We start from the raw sequence: 22,514 nt of genomic DNA, 5'->3' as shown, positions 1-22,514 counted from the left end.
AGTGACACCTACAAACTCCCCTCCAGTTTCTGAAAACGGCACAGAGGACAGCCCCAAATGCTCTACACCCCGGTCTCTGACCCCTCCCCAGAGGCCTCAGCAGCTCTCGGTATAGGGGGGCTCGCTCGCTCTTCCGCCGTTGCCGTCGCGGCTGCCCTGCCCAACAAACCTGTCCCAGAAAAGGGCATCTCCAGGTCCGCGGGTCAGCGGACCTCTCTCAGGACCACTCATATCCATCCAGTGTGAACAACTGTCTGACCTTGGGACCTTTGACCTCCTGTTGGGCACCTTGATTGTGTCTTACACCTAGCAGTAGTCGTGAAAGATCCTCTTTATTTGCACTTGTTACCTGGATTGATGCACAAGATCCCTCTTAGAGTGATGGAGAGTAACCCAGCGGCAGAGCTGGACAGACTTAGAGACTGGTCTGCGGGAATCCAGCTGGGCGAGGTCAATCCACTACAGCCCATGTGTCCCCGCTTTAGGTCCGAGTGCCTGAAGATCAGGACCAGGCTCCACCACATTCACGAACCCCAGTTATTCAGGAAAATGTAACACCGACTTTAATAGTGTTTGCTCTGAAGATGAGATCATTTCTATCACATGGCTGGTGCTTGGCATGGATAAATTAATGTTGTCCTTTTTTTTAATGCCTTGGTTGGTATATTTAAATTTTTATTGACTTTATTGGGGTGACATTAATAAAATTATACAGGTTTCAACTGTACAGATCTATCATACATCCTCTGTGCATTGTATTGTGTGTTCACCACCCCAAGTCAAGTTTCCTTCCGTCCCCATTTATCCCCCCTCTACTCTCTCCCCTTCTTCCTTTCCCTTCTGCAATCCCCACAGTTATATCTATAAGTACTTTTTCTTTGCTTAATCCCTGTATCTTTTTCACCCAGCTCCCCACGGCCCCCACCCCCTCTGACAGCTGTCAGTCTGTTCTCTGTCTCTATGAGTCTGTTTCTATTTTGTCTGTTATTTTGTTAATTAGATTCCACAAAGAAGTAAAATCATATGTACTTGTCTTTCTCTGACTGGTTTATTTCACTTAGCATACTACTCTCCAGGTCTAGTCATGCTATTGCAAAAGGTAAGGTTTTCCTTCTTTTTTACAGCTGGGTCATATTTCATTGTGTAAATTACACCACAGCTTTTTTATCCACTTATAATGTTGTCTTAAAGAGCCCTTCCAGCTGCACCTCCAGCCTTTCACGGCCTGTTCCTGGCTCTGCCTCCTGCTTCCTCTTGTTCCTGAGTAGCCGAGCCACTGGCCAGCCCATCCTCCGACCCTGTCCTCACTGATGTCCAAGTCTGTAAAAGGAGTAGGGGCGTTCTTAGTTGTTTTAGGGAGATGTCTACATATGGAGACCATCACCAATTGTCCAGAACAGGCTCATTTTCCATCAATGAGTTCCACACTGGGGTAGAAAAATACAGGCATTGTGCATAAAGATGTATACTAGATTGTCTGTGTCGACAGGAGCTAGAACAGCAGGGTTATGTGGCTCCTGTTCTGGATGATTCTGGGACCAAATCACCCACGGCAATCTTGGCTGAGTGATGGAGCAGTGCTGGTGACAACTCCTCCCAGATTGACACTTGTGCAGAAGAGCCAGTCCACTGCCCCACCCCCACCCCCACCACACGCTGAGCAGAGGGCTCCAGGTACTTTGGAATTTGAGACAGATAACGAGTTTTCTCCTCCTTTTCTCTAATGCAGACCAGCTTTTTCTCAAGCAACCTGGGGATCTCCACTTCCCTCTCCCTGCCTAGGAGGAGCAGGTTACTGGGGAGCTGGGCTGACCCATGTATCAGGAGAGAATAGGTCCTCCAAGGGGCTCAGAGTGAGGGGTGTCTGGTTCCGGAGAGCACCTGGAGGGTGCACATGAAGAGAGGTGCAAGGCAGATTCTCTAAACTTGCTGTTTGATTTTTTATTTATGCATATTTGTCATACCTTTAGTTTTTTTATTTATTGATTCTAGAGAGAGAGAGAGAGAGAGAGAGAGAGGAAGAGACAGAATTGATCTGTTGTTTCACTTATTTATGCATTCACTGGCTGATTCCTGTATGTGCCCTGGATCGAACCCGAACCTTGGTGTATAGAGATGGCACTCTAACAAACTGAGTGACTTGGCCAGGGCCTTGATTCATTCTAAATGCAATAGAACGTGACTTTTCCCCAAAAAACTGTTTTCAACCATGCAGAAAATTTGAATCAGCAGTACCATGAAAAACAATATTATGTCTACCTCCAATTGGTAGCACTGTCCTGTATTTGTTTTGTCTGTTTCTGTCTTCCAAGTTTTCCTCTGTGCAACCCCCCTCACCCCCCACCCCTGGCTTCCTTGAAGTTTTTGAAGGTTCGCCTGTATAAAGGGCCTCAACCCTACCAGGTAAGTGCTACTGTTAGTCCCGTTTATACAAAAGAGACTTTGGACATAGTGATGAGACTTGCTTCAGGTCACTCCAGAGTCCACATGTTTAATGAGTACTTTATAGTATACTAACCTCACAACACTCTCATTTAGGCTTCACAACAGCCCCATGTTTGGGATCAGGGCAGCCACACATTTCAGAAAGGGGGTTTTCTTAAGCACTTGCAGAAACCTGTAAGTGGGGGAAGTTGAGCAGTGTGGCTAACGGTGGGACCGGACACAGACCACCTGCCTCCTACGCCTGGCCGTCCCCCTGTTAACTTCTCTGCAGCCCCAGTGTCCTCCTCTGAAAAATGAGATAGTAGAGACTCCCTCATAAATTGCTGGACTGAAAGAAGGAATGCTGAGCACATGCCTAGTACACGAACACACAAAGACAGCCATGATGACTACTATCACGCCATTGTTACCCTGGGTTCACATGCAGCAGGTGTAAGAGAGGCTGAACAGATGAACCATGTGACTAGGATAAAAGGGCTCCATGCAGTCGCCATTACCGCCCTGCGAAGTCATGATTTTCAGCATCTGTGCGCTGGCCGGAGCTCCTCCTTCACTACACGCTGGGGGCCTGCCCAGTCCCCAAAGCTTCCCAGACAGGCATCATTGGCATGAGTATACACACCCGGGCCCCTCTAGACCGCTTGGACTGCTGTGGGTTCTATTCAGCCTCACGCCTCCCCACACCCTTTGGACCTCTGGGGTGAGCCATCCTCATCCTCCTGAGAAGAGGGGATCACAAGATAGAGACCTACAAGTGACCATGCGTTGCCTTGTGACTTGAACCACAGCCACCTGGACCTCGCCTGACCTAGTGTTCTTCTACAGAGATCCCAACTACAGAGTGGAACTGAAGCAGGGAGGACCCCTGATCACTACCCCTGCCTTTATTCCCCAGTGGCCTTCAGCATCCCCTCCTCCCACCCTGGTGACAAACAAGTACAAGAGGAGCATTCAGACAAACCAGGACAGACAGACAGACAGACAGACAGCCTGTTTATTGGGGAAAAAAGCCTGTGATCTCAGCAAAATAAATAAGCGACTAGACACCATTATCATACACTATTTACAACCTCCAGGATGAGCTGGCGACCAAGCAGAAGCCCGGAACCCCTCTCTCTGGGCCAATACTGCATTCTCTCAAAGCAGGGGGAGGAGTCCGGCCTGGGGGCCAAGGGTCGGCTTTATTTCAAGCTCGGGGACAGGCTGCACTTCTCGAAGATCTGGAGGGGCAGCATGTGAGCCAGGGAGGTTCCGTTGATGGCCACCAGTAGCCGAAGCTTGCCCAGGCAGTCCTGCAGCTCCGGCTCCGGGTGCCCGCCCAGGCGCACGTCCACGGGGCGCGGGAGCTGGAGCATACGGTCGGCCAGCGCCAGGCAGCAGACGGCCAGCAGGGAAGGCGCGTAGCTGCGGAAAGCGTAGTCAGCCAGGCTCAGCTCCGCCACCGTTCGCGCCAGCGCCTGCGCCTCCAGGGCTTGGGCGGCCGGGGCCTGCCCGGCGTCGACGCGCGCATGCGTGAAGTGCTCGAGGAAGAAGCTGATGGTGGGCGCGCCCAGGCTGAAGCGCAGCTTGTGCAGCACGATGCGCTCGAGGTTGCAGAGCTGCTGCCGGGAGAAGGCGCCGCAGCACAGGGCCAGGAGCTGCTCCACGCGCGGCGGGTGCACCTCCACCTGAAGCATAGGGGCGCTCAGCCCCCGCCGCGCGCCCTCCACGACCCAAGGTGCACCCCAGCCTCCAACCCCGGAGAAACCGGGGCTCCCCCAACCCCTTCCAGCGAGATAGCTGGGGCTTCGCCACGCCATTACTTCCACTGAAGTCACCTGGGCTGAGCTTTCGGAGCATCTTCTCTAACTACTGCCCAGCGGAAAAAAAGGTCTGAGAAAATTTCAAGGAACTAGAAGAGCGGCGCTACAAAGAGCTGTGGGGAGTGACCTTTGGGACTGAATGCGGCTTATTTCTTAGGGCGCTGGGGGGCGGGTTATGAAGTCAAGGCTGTGGCATGTATAAGTTTGCAGACGTCTGCCAGAACGAGTTCAGGGAGCCCAGTACTAAATCTTGTGCGCTGAGAAACGGACGGCCAGGATAGCCGGGGAGGTGAGGTGGGGAAGGTGGCTGCCCCCAGACCCTGCGTGCAGGTACCTGTTTGCAAGCGATGAGCAGGGACGTGACCCCGAGCAGCTGGAAGCAGTCCGCAGCCACGGGCGTGGTGGCGAGAAAACGGTCCATAGTGTTCACTGTCAGGCACAGAGACTCGAAGGACAGGCCGAACTGGCGGTGCACCGGGATCAGCCAGCTGAGCAGCCTGCAGCGGGATTCCGCGGTGACCTGTCGGAGGGGTGGGGGCGGCTGAGCCCAAGGCAGAGAGGGGCTGCGGCAGGGACGGGCCAAGGAGACCCAGGGAGCGTCCTCGGAGCGGGGCAGGAGTTAGAGTAAAAGGCTAAATGCGTGTACGAAAAGAGCCAGGCTGGGCACGGGGACACCCGGATCCGCGCCTGGCGCTGCGCCGAGCGAGTCACACGGCACCTTGCGTAGTCGTCTATCCATTCAGGGGGGTTCGCGAGTCCGCACCTCGCAGATGAAGAAACAAGCTCAGGGTTGTTAATAGCTTGCCTGGTGTCGGTAGCAGTCCAGTCTCAACCTAGAAACCATCTCAATTCCTCTGCATGCTTCTGCGTCCCCACTAACCAGTTTGGAGACTCTGAGTACGTCTCTTAAGCCATCTAGGCTTCACATCGCACCACCCGTAAAATGCTGCCCTTCCCGCTGGGACGGAGACGGACACTGGACGCGGGCTGGCGCGGTCCGGGCGCCCCGGTGGGGGGGGGGGGCGCGGCGGGAGGGGCTTTACCAGCGCTCACCTGTGGCTGCCGCGCCAGAGCCTCCCGCGCGTGGAAGTGGCTTTCCCGCGCCTTGCGGAAGGCGTAGCAGCTCTGACCGTAATCGCGGAAGGTCCGCAGATCCAGCTGCACCGACTGCTGGACCGCCCTGGCCGCCGCGGGGCTGTCTGCGCCATCGGAGCCGGAGCTGGGGGACTCGAACAGGTCGCAAACGCCAGAGTACCCCGGGAGGGGGCACGGGCTCAGCGGCTGCAGCGGCTGCTTCCTCCGGAGGCGTGGGCGCCTGCTCTTCTTTACCGGGGCACGCAGGTTCGTGTCGTTGTCCCCTCTCCCAGCTGGGGCGGCGGGGCTGCCGGGGCTGACGGGGCACGGGGTCACCATGCTGCAGCCCGGGGGCCGCCCCGCTGCTCCCGGGCAGCGGCGGACTGGACGCGTGTGCGAGGGGGCGAAGGAGCCGGGCCCGCTCCGCGGCGTGGGCCTAAGTACTGGCCCGCGCCTGCCTCCACCACGCCCCGGCCTCTCACTGGCTGGGGCCCAGCGCCCGCGAGCCACGCTTTCCCGGCTAAACTACCGCGGCTGTGTGCGCAGTCCGCGAGCCCGGGGAGGAGGGGCCACAGCGGCAGCGCGCCCGCCCCGCGCTGCCTGCTCCGCGTGCGTCCCCCGTTACCCGGGCAACCCAGCGGGGTCGCCGCAGCAGGCGCGCGCTCAAAGCGCCGCGGCGGTGGAGGCGGGGCGGCGGCGCAGCCAGGTGAGCGCAGGATCCCGCTGAGCCGCCCTTCGGCTCCGAGGTTGGAGGGAGAAGACTGTCCAGGGGGCACCTCCCGCTCCTGGGCCAGGTGGTCTGAACCTTCCCTGTCGGCTCTGATCCAGGTCGGTACTGGGCCCCACACGAAGACCGCAGCGACGGTTTTGTCAGCATGAGAGTTTTGTGCATTGACCCACACAAGCATTAACCCCAATTCAGCTGCGTGTGGTTGTGTTTTAGGCAGGACGCGAGTGGCCAGGGTCCCTCCGGCCGCCGGGCTCTGCGCGCCTGTCATCTCGAGGCCAGTCCAGCCCGAGGGGCCTCGGACAGCGGGTCTGCGCCCTTTTCACCCCGCACCGAGTAGGCTGGAGAGGTTCAGAAACGGAGCGGTGTCTGGGGATTGCCCTTCCCGCTTTACCGAATGGTCATCATCTCCTGCCCCTCGGCCCTGGCGGCCCGGCCTTTCCAGGCTGCTCCCTGCTTCCCGCCTCTGAGCCTCAGAGAGGACTTTTCCTCAGAGGAAGTGTTCCTTCCTGCAGACGCTCCAGGAAACAGACCTGCGAGGGGAAGGTGGGGGTGGGGGACGTCCAGGCAGGGGGACCCGTAAGGAGAGGGGCGCTGGTAGCACAGGTGGCATCTGGGAGCTTTACAGGCCTGTCCCAGGGGCAGAAAACCCACATGCCCAAGGCCTCCTAGAGGGGAAATCACTAGGTGTACCCGGAAAACGGGTCGGCCTTTCTCACCCTCTTCCAGAAAAACCAAAAACAAACAAACAAACAAACAAAACACTGCCAAATGGGTATAATCAAAGTGTAAATCTTTGTCCCTTAATGGGTTTGGGTGGTGTCTTCTAGAGGTGCAGGTAGAAGACAAAGGACCTCCTTTGAGTTCTGGTCAGTGTCACTCCTATTTCCTTGTAAATCTGACCAAGGTCTTTAGTCTCCAGACCTAGAAAGTGTGATTGTAACACGAGAGATGAACTAAGAATCACCTGCGTTTCAAAATACAGATACCAGGCCACCTGTCCCCTCTCTTGAGAGACCACGGTGGGAGGAGCCTTAAATCTGTGCAGAGGGGTCAGCCGTCAGACCCCTCCTCTGAGAAGCAGTCTTGGTGAGGAGGGAGAACCCAGGAAATCTGATTTTCCAGTCGGCCCAGCGGTACAACTGGAAAGAACACAGACTCAGCTCCTAGGGTCAGAACTGTCCCTCTCGCCTGTGGATCATGTTGGGCAAGCTGCTAACCTGCTCTGGGCCTTCTTTCCTCATCTGTTCAGTGTAGCTATTGACACTTAACCTTGAGAACCAAGTGATATAGGTGTAAAACTCGGTCCTTTTTTGAATATAAAATAGTAGCGGGGTTACTTTAAAGCTACCCTTGGGACAACAGTATCACCATACTGGAGACAGCCCACAAAGCAGTAGCATCATTTTATCCACCTATGCCCTTGAGGCTAAAATTTAGACCTTGCTCTCCCAAAGTGTGCCTGTAGTTAGCGTGAACCCCCAACAGGGGGCGCCCGAGCTCTGGCCTCCTGGAGCTGTTCTTAAGTTCGGGCACACCTCCTTTTATTGCTCATTGCGTTATTTGTGCTTCACAGATATATCTTTTTCACAAATGGAAGGCAAGACCTTCCGCCAGCAGAAAAGATGACAGATCGCTTTATTGTAGTGGTCTGGACCTGCCCGCAATACCTGTCGGGGTTTGCCTCTTTTGTGGAAGACCAGGTCTGAAACTGCCAGCCAGGCTGCCTGGCCCTGCCCTCACAGCACCAGACATTCTAGCGGGGAAACAGAACCACTAAGTCACACCTTTTCAAGACTGTGACAGAGGATCTCCTGGGCATAGAGTTGACGGATAAAATAACAAGTGCCATTTAAATCCAAGGGTCAGACCAAGAACAAGTAAATTGTTAGTATGTCACCAATAGTGTACCGGACACATTGATACTAAAATTCTTTGTTGCTTATCTGAAACCCAAATATTGCTTAGGGCACACACACCAACAGCTTCTTTGTTGTTGACCTGACATTTCAAATTTAACCGGGCCTCCTAATATGGAACAGCCCTGCTCCTACGCCGCAGGAGCCCATGGTAAGAGCAACCAGACCCCAGCTTGACAGGCTTCCCTCCTCAGTGGGGGAGAAGCTGACATAGAAGGGTGAGCACAGAAAGAAGGTGAGTGGAGGATGTGGGTGAGAGCATTCCCAGCAGAGGAACAGCATGAGAGAGGGTCTGGAAGCATGAGGCCTGGGACATTCAGGGGCCAGCCTGATACAGAAGGGTGGGAATGCAGAACTGAGGGCACAGGGAGGGAGGATGTGGGGAGATAGTCGCTGATACCCATATAAAACAGATTGTGCGCCCGGTACTATGTTATGCTCACTCTGTGTTTTATACTCACTGGATCTGCAAACTGCACTATGAGATGGAGTCCCTACTGTCCCCATTTTACAGAAAAAAACCCACTGAGTCGGAGAGAGGACGACGAATCATTTGCCCAAGGTCACGCAGAGAGTAAAGGCTGAACCAAGATTCCAACTTAGGCAGCCTACCTCCCTGCTCCCTAATCTCCACACCACACTCCTGGGACCGACAACAAGGCCTTGAAGAGGAGCCTTGTTTGCCTCTGTAAGTGTCTGGACTTTACCTGGAGCCATTGTAGAGGCCTGACCAAGGGACAGGGCTGGATCTGTCCTTTGTTTGAAAGATTACTGTCACTGATCAGTGGAAAAAGGACCGGAGGGGCAGAACTGGAGGCCACCTCGGTGCCATGTTTGTGGTATGAACAATAGGGCCCAAGTTATATAGGCCTTTTATTTTATTTTCCCTGGGAAGGATCTTTAAAATTAACTTCTGTTCTCTAAATCTCGCTGGGCCCTGGGCCCAATGCACCTTAAAGCAGGAGGTAAACCTAAAATACTTGAAAAATGTCAAACCTAATTAAACCCAGGCTTCTGTGATGAAAGCTGCTTAGCCCTCTCAGCCCGGCTTATTTTCAGGTGCTGTTTATGGTTATGAAATCTGCAAGGGAATTAACGTAATGGAACAAGAGTTGGTTTTTTTGTTTTGTTTTGTTTTGCTTTTTCCCAGTTTGCCATTTCAGCTTCCATCCAAACCATCCAAAATGCCCACCCGCACTCTGCCCCAGCTCTGAGAGCCGAAGGAGGAAGAACGCTCTCTCGGACAGCACCTTTGTTCAGTAAACAAAACAAGTGAGCTGCTGCCTAGAAGTGACAACTTGGTGAGCACCTCAAATGATCCTTAAGCTCAGGTTGGATTGTCACTAAAAGGATATATTTACTTAAGACTCTATTTTCTATGAATGTGTTCAAGTGCCCCAATTGAGAACTATTGAAGGTACTTGAAGTCAGACAAGTTTTGCTGGTATTTAGTCAACAAAGGACAAGAATTTTCAGCAGTTTTTAAAATTTTTTCTATTTTGAGAGTACATTTATTAAAGCTGGGGATAGTGGAAAAAAGGAGGGGAGTAGGATAGAAGAAGCAATGGGAAGGAGTGAGCCGAGGTGGGGCTGCTCTGGCTCACTGGGAAGTCAGAGGAAAGTTGGAGACAGGTTCAGGGGGTGAGCTCGGGAGGAGCTACCACTGCCCCCTGCTCCTCTGGTTGTGGGACCCTTAGAGTTTAGGAGATACACTCTTTTTTTCTTTTAATTTATTTATTCATTTTATTAGAGAGGGAGAGACAGAGAGAGAGAGAGAGAGAGGAGAGACAGAGAGAGAGAAGGGGGGAGGAGCTGGAAGCATCAACTCCCATATGTGCCTTGACCAGGCAAGTCCAGGGTTTCGAACCGGCAACCTTAGCATTTCCAGGTCGATGCTTTATCCACTGCACCACCACAGGTCAGGCAGGAGATGCACTCTTGTGGAGGAAAGAGAGGGATGGTGGAAGGGAAAAGTGTGACATGCTCCTGGGAGAGAAAGGAAAAGTGCCTCACCACATTTCTTTTTTTTTCTTATTTTGTATTTTTCCAAAGTTAGAAGCAGGGAAGCAGTCAGACAGATTCCCGCATGCGCCCGACCGGGATCCACCTGGCATGCCCACCAAGGGGCGATGCTCTGCCCATCTGGGGTGTTGCTCTGTTGCAACCAGAGCCATTCTAGCGCCTGAGGCAGAGGCCACAGAGCCATCCTCAGTGCCTGGGCCATCTTTGCTCCAATGGAGCCTTGGCTGTGGGAGGAGAAGAGAGAGACAGAGAGGAAGGAGAGGGGGAGGGGTGGAGAAGCAGATGGGCGCTTCTCCTGTGTGCCCTGGCCAGGAATCGAACCTGGGACTTCCACATGCTAGTTCGACACTCTACTGCCAAGCTAACCGGCCAAGGCCTCAGCATATTTAAAGCCAGCCAGACCTTTGACTGAGCTGTTTTAATGTCCACCAGTACCCACACCTGGGAAAAAGGCCATTCTGTTACCTGTTGCTTTGCCAATTACCAGTTCATCAAGGGTTCAGTAGACATGCTCAATCACATTGCTTCTTCACTCACATGTACATGTGCTCCCCCCACCCCCGTCTCACACCCACCTGTGGCAATCTGCCCAGCACAGATGGTACCATGTAATAGTAGTTAATATGCTCAGCTCTGGAATCAAATGCCTTGGGTTCAAACCCCAGCTACGGAGCACCCACACTCCATAAACTTGAGCAGGTTACACAAACTCTTTATTCCTCAGTTTTCCTAGCTGTTAAAAAAAAATGGAGTAGTAGGTACCCTATAAAATTGTTCTGAGGGTAAGAGAAGGCATGCAGTGTGCTCAGTCTGAGTTAGCTGGTGCTGTTTTGTTCAAGCTGAGGTGGTTCTGTGGCTGGGGAAATGTGTCATTTAGTTTGTTGCTATAGACGTATAAAATGTGTCTATCATACATCATGTATATCTGTCTTAGAGGTCAATACATGTTTATAGTTGGGAGGCACAAGAAGGCTGCTATTCATATTACAGTTCCCCCGGACTTCATTTGAGATCTGAGGCACATCTTTAAGCTGTCAAACTAGAGACGTGGCCCTCCAGATAAGCACTACCTGGGGTGACGCTGAAGAGGTTTTACCTCTGTGAAGTGTGTGTCTCTTTGGCACATTCCTGCTACTGGAAGGAACACGCAGTCCTGGGGCCAGCGCCGCCCACCCTCACAGGGCCTGGGTCAGACGTGGGTGTTGAGAAGGGCTGCACCAAACAGTAGGCAGGATCACCTAGTTATACTTGGGGCCACCCAGGCCCCAATCTCTCAAGATACGGAAGACATGGTGAGTTGTTTCAGTGGGCCTGGAAAATAGCCCCTAGAATACAGGTGTAGGCAGAGGCTCACTCTGCTGCCTCCCTGTAGATGGTGGGGCTGCCTTCCTAGACTCAGAGGGGTCAGGGGGGGACAGGTCTCTGAAGGGTACCTCTGCAGCATTTAGTGTTGACTTTCACTTACGATGCAGTCAGGATGCTCTTATCCTGTTGGACGTGTTTGGCGTATGCTGTGTAATGCAGAAAGCAAGGAACCCAGCGGAGGCCTGGAAAGTGGTCACAGTCATCACACGTGAACATCAGACGATTTTTTTTTCCTTTTTGTATTTTTCTGAAGCTGGAAACGGGGAGAGACAGTCAGACAGACTCCCGCATGTGCCCGACCGGGATCCACCCGGCACGCCCACCAGGGGCAATGCTCTGCCCACCAGGGGGCGATGCTCTGCCACGACCAGAGCCACTCTAGCGCCTGGGGCAGAGGCCAAGGAGCCATCCCCAGCGCCCGGGCCATCCCTGCTCCAATGGAGCCCCGGCTGCGGGAGGGGAAGAGAGAGACAGAGAGGAAGGGGGGGTGGAGAAGCAAATGGGTGCCTCTCCTATGTGCCCTGGCTGGGAATCGAACCCGGGTCCCCCGCACGCCAGGCCGACGCTCTACCGCTGAGCCAACCGGCCAGGGCCAATTTTTTTAATTGATTGATTTCAGAGAGGAAGGAGAGAGAGAGAGACCATGGGTTTCATTTATTTGCGCACTCATCAGTTGATTCTTGTATGTGCCCTGATTGAGGATCGAACCCACAACCTTGGTATATCAAGATGACACTAAGCAACGGAACTACCCAGCCAGGGCGATGCCTAGCTAGTTTGAAGTGGTTGGTCAGGAATGCCTCTTTGAAGAGAATTCGCATGTGTTATACTGTTCACAAGTCCAAATATCAGCCTTTTTCTTTCAACGTTGGACAAATCCATTCCCTAAGTGAGAGTTCTTGCGAGGCTGCTTAAATCCATATGCCGTTGTTTGGGGAGCAGTGTTTTCTGGTGAGAAGGGGTGCTCCAGGTGCTTAGTTAGGTTCTCCTAAAGTCGCTATGTGCAGGTGATGTGCAAAGGAGGGCCAATGTGAAGTAGGCTCACACACAGACAGTGGATTTCCCCCAACCACATGCAGGGTAAAGCGAGTATCTCTGTGTTTCTGGCTGTTGAAATGCTGAAGGTCCAGCTTGCAGAAAGGTCTGTTTACACCCCGCCGGGCATCCCTTGTCCACATCACCCATGCCTCTCTGTTAGGGCAGACCTCTCTGTCTTCTCTTTCTCTGCACACAGGAAACAAAGAGGGCAGCAATTAGTGTCTTCAGACCATGGTAAAATAACCCCAGCAAATCAGATTGCTACTAAGTATTATTTTTACTTATATCTGCAGGAAAAGTTATAGCTTCTTTTATTTATTCATCCACAGTACTGAGGATGTGTACTGAGAGGGAAGCAGATGAACTAGGATGTCATTGCACTGTCCTTTTTGCTCTTCAGCCACAATTCCTCCAGCTTGGCTTACACAAAAGTATATGTGAAGTCCATCAACAGTCTCAACAGGACACAAAGGGGAGATTCCTCCATGTAATATCAATGGAGTTTTAAAAGATCTTCCATAGGTGAAACAGAAGAAACCACTCAAAACTATCAGCCTGGGTGCAGACAGGCCGAGGGCAGTGCTGTCAGCCTAGGAAGGAGCCGACAGCAGCATGGCCGCTCAGGCCTGCCCTCCCGCATGCCGCATGCCGCACCCTCAGTGCCGGGGGCGCCCGTGAGCAGTGTGCACTTACTGAGGCCTGGATTTTGAGTATCAGACATTACATGACTGACGTGTAAAGCTGTGCTGTCATGGAGGCTTACTGACAGCTGGTTTGGAGCTTGTTTTCTCTTCTGGGTCAAGGTCTGACCTCCCCGGCATCAGTGACTGTGGAGAGGTGGGCACTCAGCCCAGCACAGAGCCACAGGTGCCAGAGACGAGGCACAAAAGGATGAATGAAACAGGGATGGTACCAAAGGATTTATTGTAAACACAGAGGCAGGGACACTGAGCATCATCATGAAAAAGGACTAGAAAACCACATGCTCTCCCCGCCCCGTTACGGCTGGTCCTGAAGCCGAGGGGATGGTCCACTTTCACATTACTCCATCATGTGTCTTCATCTTAATTTTTAAAGCAGTTGACCATGGATTTCAGATTCAATTATTATTCTCTGTTTTGATCAATTCCGTAATGATCTGTAGAATCTTGTCATCTGAGTGGGAGAAGAAAAAAGCCATGAACGAATGCATTACTGGCTAATTCTCTACTGTATACACATGTAAACAGCAGGTACACATCATTAAAACATTCTCTTAAAACATTAAAATATAAAACTAACAGCAGTAATATTCACTATAAAACTAGAGAGGCCTATATAATTTGTCGCCTTACAAATGTTATTTTAATTATTACTATACTTATACACCTACTTTGACAAAAAGTTGGCTAAGGCTTGGAGAGATGTGATGGTCCTCTATGAGGAATTATTTTAAAATTTCTTTAGACAAGAAGTGTGCTAACTTTCGCCTGGCTCAGAGATGCTGGAGGCTCCAGGGACCCCTGGGTGTGGGGACCCACAGTAGGGACTGGTCAGAGGAACTGCCCCTCAGTTCCTCCAGGCTGAGTCCAAAGGAAATGGAACACTGTGAGAGGGAAGTGCTCTCACAAGGAGGAGGCGGAGGCGTCAATGGGAGTGACAGACCTCTCTGCACAACAAAGGGTCCACGGTCCTGTCACTCACACACACACATTCTCTCTCTCTCACACACCCAGACATACACAGAAACCAGGGGCCACAGTATTTACTAAGGAAGTTTGTTAACAGCACCTTCTCCTTCTGACACTTGCTCTGATACTGAGACTTCCTAAGGACTCCCTCCCTACCTAACCACTCTAGAGAGCTATAAAGATCAGGGCTGCAAGACTGAAATTCTGTGTATAGCAGACACTGGGGTCAGAGCGTTGGGTCTCAAAGGCTGCAGGGGGAATTTGACAAAGGGGCCCATGCCGGCCAGGCTCCTGGGGCTACAGACTGCAGGGGGAATTCTCTGACAAAGGGGCCCATGCCGGCCAGGCTCTTGGAGCTACAGACTGCAGGGAGAACTCTCTGACAAAGGGGCCCATGCCGGCCAGGCTCCTGGGGCTACAGACTGCAGGGAGAATTCTCTGACAAAGGGGCCCATGCCGGCCAGGCTCCTGGAGCTACGTGGCAATAAACCACCTCACTGACACAAGGGGAGTGACTGTGGGTGTGCAGAGAACCTGCTTTCTGTCTGGGGGATGCTTTCTGTCGGGGGGAAGGCAGCAGCACAGAGCAGCTTCAGTCCTTGTCCAGAAGCCTGGCATTACATCCCAGCGTTCCTCACGGGGAAGTTCACAGACAGGGCATGAGGCACTTTGCACCCCCCCTCCCAGGTCGGAGATCTGCGCTACACCCCTAGTCAGTGCAGCTTTCTATTTTGCAGCAAAGGGACACCCTGGAATTATCTTACAGTTCACTTTTCTTCAAGTTGAGGTTCCACCTGCCCTATCTACAGTGTAATTCATTCTAAGGCTGAGCTGTAATGCCCAAAGCTCCCTAAGGAAAGAGCCCACATCTCGTATTATGTCTAGACCTGATCTAGTTTCCAACAATACGGGAAAATTCATACCACTTAATGCTTACGCATCCACCATCAGTGACACCCCCACCTGCCGACAATGAGAATTCACTGGGACTTTTATCAGATACAATCACATCAAACCCACTGATCAACTCTAAAAATCATTATTAGTAGAAAAGCCGAGTTTAATGTGAAGCAAAAAGAAGACTAGCACCAACTAAAACTATTCTTTTCCTGAAAACCCGATTCTAATCAAGCCTTTAGACAGAATCACCAGCATGCAAGAAATACAGGAAGTAGAGAAACCCGTGAAATCGAAGCACGCAGACACAACCAACCATATCCTGAGGGTGGAAAAGTCTACCAAAAAATAACGCACAAGCACAAGTTGCGTTTAAAAAGAAGGGAGGTGGCAGAAGGGAAGTACTGAAGATGAGAAGAGGTAGAGAATAGTCACACAGCCACAGGCTTCCCCCACGGAGGAGACTCTGTCTGGGGGGCTCCATGGGCTCGGGACACTCAGCAGTGGCCAGGATCAGCTGACGGCTGAGTACCTCCTGGCCTGGCCAGTGTGGGGATTGCAGACGGCACTGCAGGACAGTGCACCCATTTCACACGATGAGAGCTCGGCAGCGGTGCCGGGAAGACGCGCGTGCGGTGCCCCACACGGGGTCCCACGCTCTCATTTCCTATCATGACTTTTTGTGAGTCTGATGGAATGCAGCATTAACTAAACATTATTAAAACAATTTTTGATCACTGGAACACAAGGCTTCAGTGTGCGAGACAGTGTACTCCAGTGTTTAAAAGTATACTGTCCTCTCCCCACTTTACAACCCAACACTTACTCTCAAGGGACATCTTCGGATTTTCAAGCTTCTTTCTTAGAACAGAGTCAATGAGAACTCTTAGCTGCTTAAAAATGACGGCTATTTTGACGGGGGCCTGTGGAGAGACAACCCATTGGACAATTAATCCCAGGAGTCCGAGTGTCTTAACATAAATCAAGGTGAGCACATGTACCTCACAGTCTGCCTTAGCACATCTCGACTCGAATACAGAACACTGGCCCTGGCCAGTTGGCTCAGTGGTAGAGCATCAGCTTGGTGTATGGAAGTCCTGGGTTCGATCCCTGGCCAGGGCACAGAGGAGATGTGACCACCTGCTTCTTCCCCCCCTCCCCCTTCTCTTTCTCTTTCCCTGTTGCAGCTAGCCAGTGGCTCAACTGGTCCGAGTGTTGGCCTTAGGCACTGAGGATGGCTCAGCTGATTCAAGCAACAGCCCAGACCAGAGTTGCCTAGTAGATCCGGTCGGGGCACAAGTGGGAGTCTATCAATCTCCCCTCCTATCACTTAAAAAAAAATTTTAAACCAGCTTCAATGGGTGGGGGGAGTGGAGGAGATGGGGGCATAAATGGTAATGGATGAAGACTTGACTTGGGGTGGGGGGTGAACACACAATACAGTGTACAGAGATGTGGTGTAGAGCTGGGCTCCTGAAACCTGTATAATGATGTTAACCAGTGTCAGCCTAATACATCTAATAAAAAAAATACAGCTTTATTGAGGTATAATGTACAAATAATAAAAATTTACTGTGTACAATTTAAGTGTACAATTGAGTATTTTTAGTAAATTGACAGTTGTGCAGCCATCACCACAATCCAGTGATAAAAGATTTCTAACACCTCAGCCCCTTTGCAAAAAACTGTATCTATTTTTTAAGTTGCATTTAACAGGTATTTACCTCTTCAGTCTTAGACAAACGGCTATCATGGTATACCATGGAAGAATGTGTTTCATTTGCTTAGTTAAAACTGGTCGATGGTGATGGGGTCACAGAGAACTCATCTTATTGCTGGGAGCACTGGTTGGCCTAGTTTTCCAGAGAACACAACAACGTGAAGAATCAGCTAGAAAGTAGCACACCCTCGTGGAAGGAGTGTGAGCTGAGAGGGTTAGAGAGCACTAGGTTCAGCCCTGCCCCACCCGTCACAATGCGTGCCACCCGGGGAAGCCACAAGCCACTTCTCAATGAGCTGAGTGCCTCATCTAGAAAGGACTTGATCAAAAGTGCTATATCCAGGCTCCTCCGTGTACAGTGCACAACACAGGGCATGCTGTAACTGTTAGGATAAACACAGCTTGTTACAGCAAATTTTTTTTTTAGTGAGAGGAGGGGAGGCAGACAGATTCCCACAAGGGGTAGACTGGGATCCACCCAGCAAGCCCACTAAGGGCCCTTGCTCCATTGTAACTGGAGTCAATTTTTAGCTGAGGTGGAGGCCATTGTGCCATCCTCAGTGCCCAGGGCCAAATCGCTCAAGCCAATCGAGCCATGGCTACAGGAGGAGAATAGAAAGAGAGAGATGGGGGAGGGGTGGAGAAGCAAATGGGCGCCTCTCCTTTGTGCCCTGACCAAGAACTGAACCCTGAACTTCCACATGCCGGGCTGTTGCTCTACCACTGAGCCAACTGGCCACGGCTTAGAGCAATATAATTTGATTTTCAAATTTAACAGATTTGAAACCATATAGGTAAGATAAAATAATCTATTCTAGGTCAAACTATAGGAAAAAATTATGCTAACGCCAAAACGTGTTTAAAAATCTAGCTCCGTGGCACAGGAAGTGACATATCTCCGTGCTCAGTGAGACGCAGTGTACCTGGAAGTGGATCCAGCCGTCCACAGAGAGCAGGCGCTCCCGGTGCTGAACCTCGATGTCGCCCCCGAAGAGCAGCACCGGGAAAGGGGTGACGAGGGTGGTCTCCCGCAGGTAGACTCGGGCATACCTTATCTGCACAGGAACAGAGAGGAGATACTGCACAGCCTGAACAGGCAGGAAGCTCCCCGCCCTGTTTCACGCGCTCCTCCAGGGTCTGGTGCACGTACTGTAAGGGGTGGGTTCTGTGAAGCCACGTCTGCAGTATTTTATGCGCACAACTGTACAGTGATTGCGACCACTGCCTGTCACATATTCACTTAAGGCTGTTACGGTGTAGCTTCAACATGAGTGGAACTATCAACAAGCAATTTTATAATGCTAACGCTGATGTATAATTAACGCAAAGATAAAGTTATGATTGAGTTTCAAAGTTTCTGGTTTCTAGACCATTGTTCAGCTTGGTAATTAGTAGTTTCTCATGTTTTACATTTCAGTATGAGAATGTATTGGGAGTTATTTAAATGGATCATTGTTACTTTAACAAGCTCTGATTTGGTCGACTATTGTGTAGTGGTAGTCTATAAATAGTTGGTATTAAATTATCTCGGGTTACACCGTGACTGTGACTGTTGTAGTGGCAGTCTATACATATCTGGTGTTAAATTATCCCGGGTCACACTGTGACTGTGACTGTTGCCATGTCATGTCTCATCCTCCCACATCCTCTGTCCCCCCTCTTTGGAAATGCAGATATAAGATATCTTTTTCCTTTTGACACAGTACCTTCTAGTGAAATCATGGCTATACATGTACTTCATTTCACGTAGAAAAGATGATGGTCATTGTAGAACTCTTAATATTTTTCTTTCATTAATGAGTAAGGACTTTTTCCCATTGAGAGACTACATACATCTTGATTTCAAATATGAAAATGAACAGCTCAATTTGAGAACCAAATGTCACAGCTGTTGGGGCACCCTAACTTGCTACGACTGACCTCTAGAACAATGCCCTGAATAATGGAATTTAAGAACAAGCACTTTAACCCTGGCCAGTAGCTCAGCCGGTTAGAGCATCGTCCTGTTATGCCAAGGTTGGGGGTTTGACCCGTGCTCAGGGTACACACAAACAGCAAACAATGAGGGCATGAATGAGTGGAACAGCAAATAGATGTTTCTCTCTCTAAAATCATCAAAACACAGAAAGAACGAGTGCTTTACCTTCTCCTGGTATAAGAGCCACCCATAGGTCTGCAGGTCCCGGTTCACTGAGGACGGGTGCACCTGTGCTTTGCCTTGAGCTGTCTCCACAACGCATGCCAGTTTTTCCGTAACATCCACTGATTTCGTACACATGATCTTCCCCACGTTGTCATAGAGCCCAGCGGCCAGCACAGCTTTAAGAAGGGCAATTTCTTGGAAGGAGATGGTCTGTGAGGCCTTGTTTCCTTCCCAGCTGTTAGAAGCTGCGGATGATGAAAATCCTGCTGCCCTCACCAGTTTGATTAACTCCTGCTTTACATCCTAGATTGGTGTGTGTTAAAAAGAGACAAGATCACAATTGACTAAAATAAAGCAACTGCCAAATATCCTTGTAATTTTTTTTTTTTTCAGAGGCAGAGATAGACAGGGACAGACAGACAGGAACGGAGAGAGATGAGAAGCATCAATCATCAGTTTCTCGTTGCGCGTTGCGACTCCTTAGTTGTTCATTGATTGCTTTCTCACATGTGCCTTGACCGCGGGACTTCAGCAGACCAAGTAACCCCCTGCTGGAGCCAGCAACCTTGGGTCCAAGCTGGTGAGCTCTTTGCTCTAGCCAGATGAGCCCGCGCTCAAGCTGGTGACCTCGGGGTCTCGAACATGGGTCCTTCCACATCCCAGTCCGATGCTCTATCCACTGCGCCACCACCTGGTCAGGCTATCCTTGTAATTTATATCACTGTTTTCCATCAAAACTGGGAAGATGCCAAATGCTTATTTAGTTTACTAAAGCCCAAACTAAATAAAAGAGAAAAAAAGATACTGGAGAGTCATGGGTTAATGAGTCATCTGTTTTTCGACCACCCCAAGACTTCAGATGTCATAAAATGTACAAATATATAAAAATGTGCCTATTTCCTTCAATAGTAGTTTCCTTTTGATGTTTAGAGAACAATATTGAGGAAGAACAACAGGAACTTTGACCTTAGACTGCAAGTACCTTCTTTTTGTCTCTGGGAATCTCACCTTAATTTCCTAAAGAACTCTGACAAAGTTTATTGATGAAACTTCATTTAAGCTAAAATAGTTACCTAAAATCTTTTTCTATGTTTAGTAGTGCTGCAGCTAACATTCTATTAGAAGGACAAGCATTTTGCAAAGCAAATGGGATACAAGTGATTAAAAGGTGATGTTTACCTTTAGGATTTCCTTTTGGTTTCTGGTTTGGGGAGGAAGGGATTTTGATTCCAGGGAAAGAAAGCCCAGCAGACGCTGCTGCAGCAGCCCAGGGCTGGTGTAGAGACAGAAAACATGCAGCCCCAGGAGGTGAGAAATGGCTCTCAGAAGGAAGGGTGCGTGGCCCTTGGCTGGGGGTGCAGATGGGAGCGCAGACTAGCTCCCAGCCCCAAGTCCTGTCAGTGGCCCAGAGCGGGCTACCTCTTCACTCTACCCCTTTCTGTGCTTCGAGAAGGACAAGGCTATTCCCCTTAGAGAAGTTCCTGCTGTCACCCAGCAGTTGTGTCATGTTACAAAGAGTGATGAGTCCAAGTCTATGGGAAAGAGATGTGCTGAACCCTCTATGAGCCCAGAAGGGGAGCCAGGTGAGATGTGCACAGTCCCTGTCATTACTCTCACAGCGCACTGCACTGAATGAACGCCACTCCTGAGCACCGGCAGCAGACGAGCGTGCGGAGCAGCCCTGCTTGTCAGTCACTGGTCCGCTCTGTCCTCCCACAGATGATCCTGGTCCTGAGCAGCAGTCAGAGCCTGAGAGACGAACAGAGGCACCAGCTTCCCTAAGAGCAGCCTCAGGCTGGTCACCACTAGCCACAGGGCACGGATGCCCCCAGAGCCTTTCCATAAATTCATCCACCACTGCCACCAAGCAGCTGGCTGACAGGAAAATATAAAATAATTTGACTGAAAGGAATCTGAGCTCTTAGGAAAAAATGACTGACTCCAAGCTTGGAGCATACAATGCACAAGCCAAGCCTGAACACACTGTCATCCCCCAAACAAGGACGCCACCAAAGACTGCTGAGGTTGTGTGACAAGGACTCCGGGAAACCTGAAGGGGCTCTCCCTGTCCAAAAAGGGGACAATCTGAATGTCAAAGATATCCACAGAGGACTGGAATACATCAGATACATTTAAGCACCAGGTTCATAATGATTTGTATTAAAGACGACATTCACTGATTACCTGTGCAAATGCTTGGGAATGAACTCATTACAAAAACAGCTAGGAAAAAGCAATCAAGCATTTAAACCTAATTCCTTGTACACACTGGACCTCAGAATGTCCAAATGTGGATAAGGGAAGTGATGAGCACTACCCTAGGCATGTCTTTTACCAGAACAGACCTCGTCCTTGCTCCCAGGGCCTGAGCCAGGCGCCAGGTGAGACTGACCTCCAGGGTGAGCAGCGCCGTCCGGCTGAGGAAGTGTCTCCGGCAGTACGCTACTTCCGAGCGGTGGCTCCCCTCCTGCCGCACCTTCCTCCACCTACAGAAGCGAAACAACCAGGTACTGGCGCTTGCCTCACAAAGTCCTTCTTCAGGGGCACTAACCACAGTGTGCTTTAACTTACAGCTGTTTAAAAACACGGGGGTCTTATTTAGAGGAGCAACTGGTTGTAGTTAAGAATTTCAACCACAATACACATTTTTCCTGTTTATGTGTAACAGTAAATTAACCAGCTATAATCATACACGTATAATTATACAACGTACATTGTTCTTAAATTTTAGAAGAGATTATAAAACCATGAATCTGTAAAATAAATAATTATGCCTAGATAGATGACATAACTAAAAATAATTTAAATGAGATATGAATTTAAATCTTTTTAAGGGAAGTCAAGGTAGATATTTAAAAAGCAGGTCAGCCCAGGCCCGACCACCTGCAGCTGACCCCCTCACCCCAAATACGCATTGTAGATGGTCAGGTGGTCGGAGTCCGCCAGGGCCAGGGCTGACTTCGCCAGGTCCGCTTCGTCTTTCCGGCCAATCGGGGTGGTGAACGGCGACTTCTCTGTCATGACCGCAGCCAGCGTGGCCTGCCCAGAAAAGCCATGTGCCTTTAAGGAGGACGCACCGATGGCCACCACAGCAATAGCACCAGTCACAGAACAGCTGCACTTTAAGGTGCACGCTGCTGCTTCTCAGTACGTTCTCAGGCTCTACAACAGCTAACAAGTCTCCATTGTATCACTCTACTTTTATACCATCCTGGTGAGAGAGGAGGTCCTACCACTAGGTTCAGAGATCAGAGGAGCTGAGTGTCTGAGAGATTTGTTGTCTGTCAGTCAGAACCAACCCTAGAATCACAGCTCGACCCCTGGCCTGCGGAATTTCCACTGCCTGCAAAGTCCAGGACGGGCAAAGGTAGGTTTACAACTGGTTGTATGGAAAATAATGAAATAATAATGATAGAATAAACTGTGTTTCACATACTCACACTGTAAGCCTATGTTTGCCCCACTCCGTACTTTTAAAACAGTTTGGACCGCATAACGACCCACTTATTGATGCTTTTCAGATCAACCGTTGTGGCCCAGGTGACCCTCTGCACTGAACATGATTCTGGTATCTAGAGAACGTCACGGCCCCTCTGTCCTGTTTTTCTAACGGGCTTGATCTGCAGTCCCAGGGAAGGCCACAGCTCAATAAAGCTGGAAAGATGAAATGGCCTCACAGACGTAGGAGTCCA

At 50.6% G+C, this 22,514-nt stretch overlaps 2 protein-coding genes and 1 long non-coding RNA gene across 3 annotated transcripts in view; 1 reads left to right on the top strand and 2 right to left on the bottom strand.

Annotated features, from left to right (window-relative positions):
* Positions 1–3,539: 3,539 nt before the first annotated feature.
* CCNO (cyclin O) lies at positions 3,540–5,808 on the bottom strand. The gene is made up of 3 exons (XM_066360837.1): positions 5,301–5,808; positions 4,582–4,767; positions 3,540–4,112 (listed from the first exon to the last, which is right to left on the bottom strand). The coding sequence occupies exons 1-3, from the start codon at positions 5,658–5,660 to the stop codon at positions 3,627–3,629; spliced, it is 1,032 nt and encodes a 343-aa protein (XP_066216934.1). The 5' UTR covers positions 5,661–5,808; the 3' UTR covers positions 3,540–3,626.
* Positions 5,809–6,038: 230 nt separating this feature from the next.
* LOC136400656 (uncharacterized) lies at positions 6,039–12,768 on the top strand. The gene is made up of 4 exons (XR_010750347.1): positions 6,039–6,149; positions 8,482–8,655; positions 9,118–9,268; positions 12,722–12,768. It is a non-coding gene; the product is annotated as an uncharacterized lncRNA (long non-coding RNA).
* Positions 12,769–13,299: 531 nt separating this feature from the next.
* Positions 13,300–22,514, bottom strand: part of DHX29 (DExH-box helicase 29) — a 39,886-nt gene continuing 30,671 nt past the window's right edge. Inside the window, exons 22-27 of the mRNA XM_066377718.1 lie at positions 21,725–21,861; positions 21,215–21,308; positions 18,823–19,125; positions 17,603–17,734; positions 15,786–15,882; positions 13,300–13,547 (exon numbers count right to left, since the gene is read on the bottom strand). Of these exons, the coding sequence (XP_066233815.1) occupies positions 13,492–13,547; positions 15,786–15,882; positions 17,603–17,734; positions 18,823–19,125; positions 21,215–21,308; positions 21,725–21,861 (819 nt within the window). The 3' untranslated portion in view covers positions 13,300–13,491. The remainder of the gene's footprint in view (positions 13,548–15,785; positions 15,883–17,602; positions 17,735–18,822; positions 19,126–21,214; positions 21,309–21,724; positions 21,862–22,514) is intronic.

The sequence above is a fragment of the Saccopteryx leptura genome, chromosome 1 (assembly GCF_036850995.1).
Source record: "Saccopteryx leptura isolate mSacLep1 chromosome 1, mSacLep1_pri_phased_curated, whole genome shotgun sequence".
In the NCBI taxonomy this organism is placed as follows: domain Eukaryota; kingdom Metazoa; phylum Chordata; class Mammalia; order Chiroptera; family Emballonuridae; genus Saccopteryx; species Saccopteryx leptura.
This window is presented reverse-complemented; position numbering and strand designations above follow the sequence as displayed.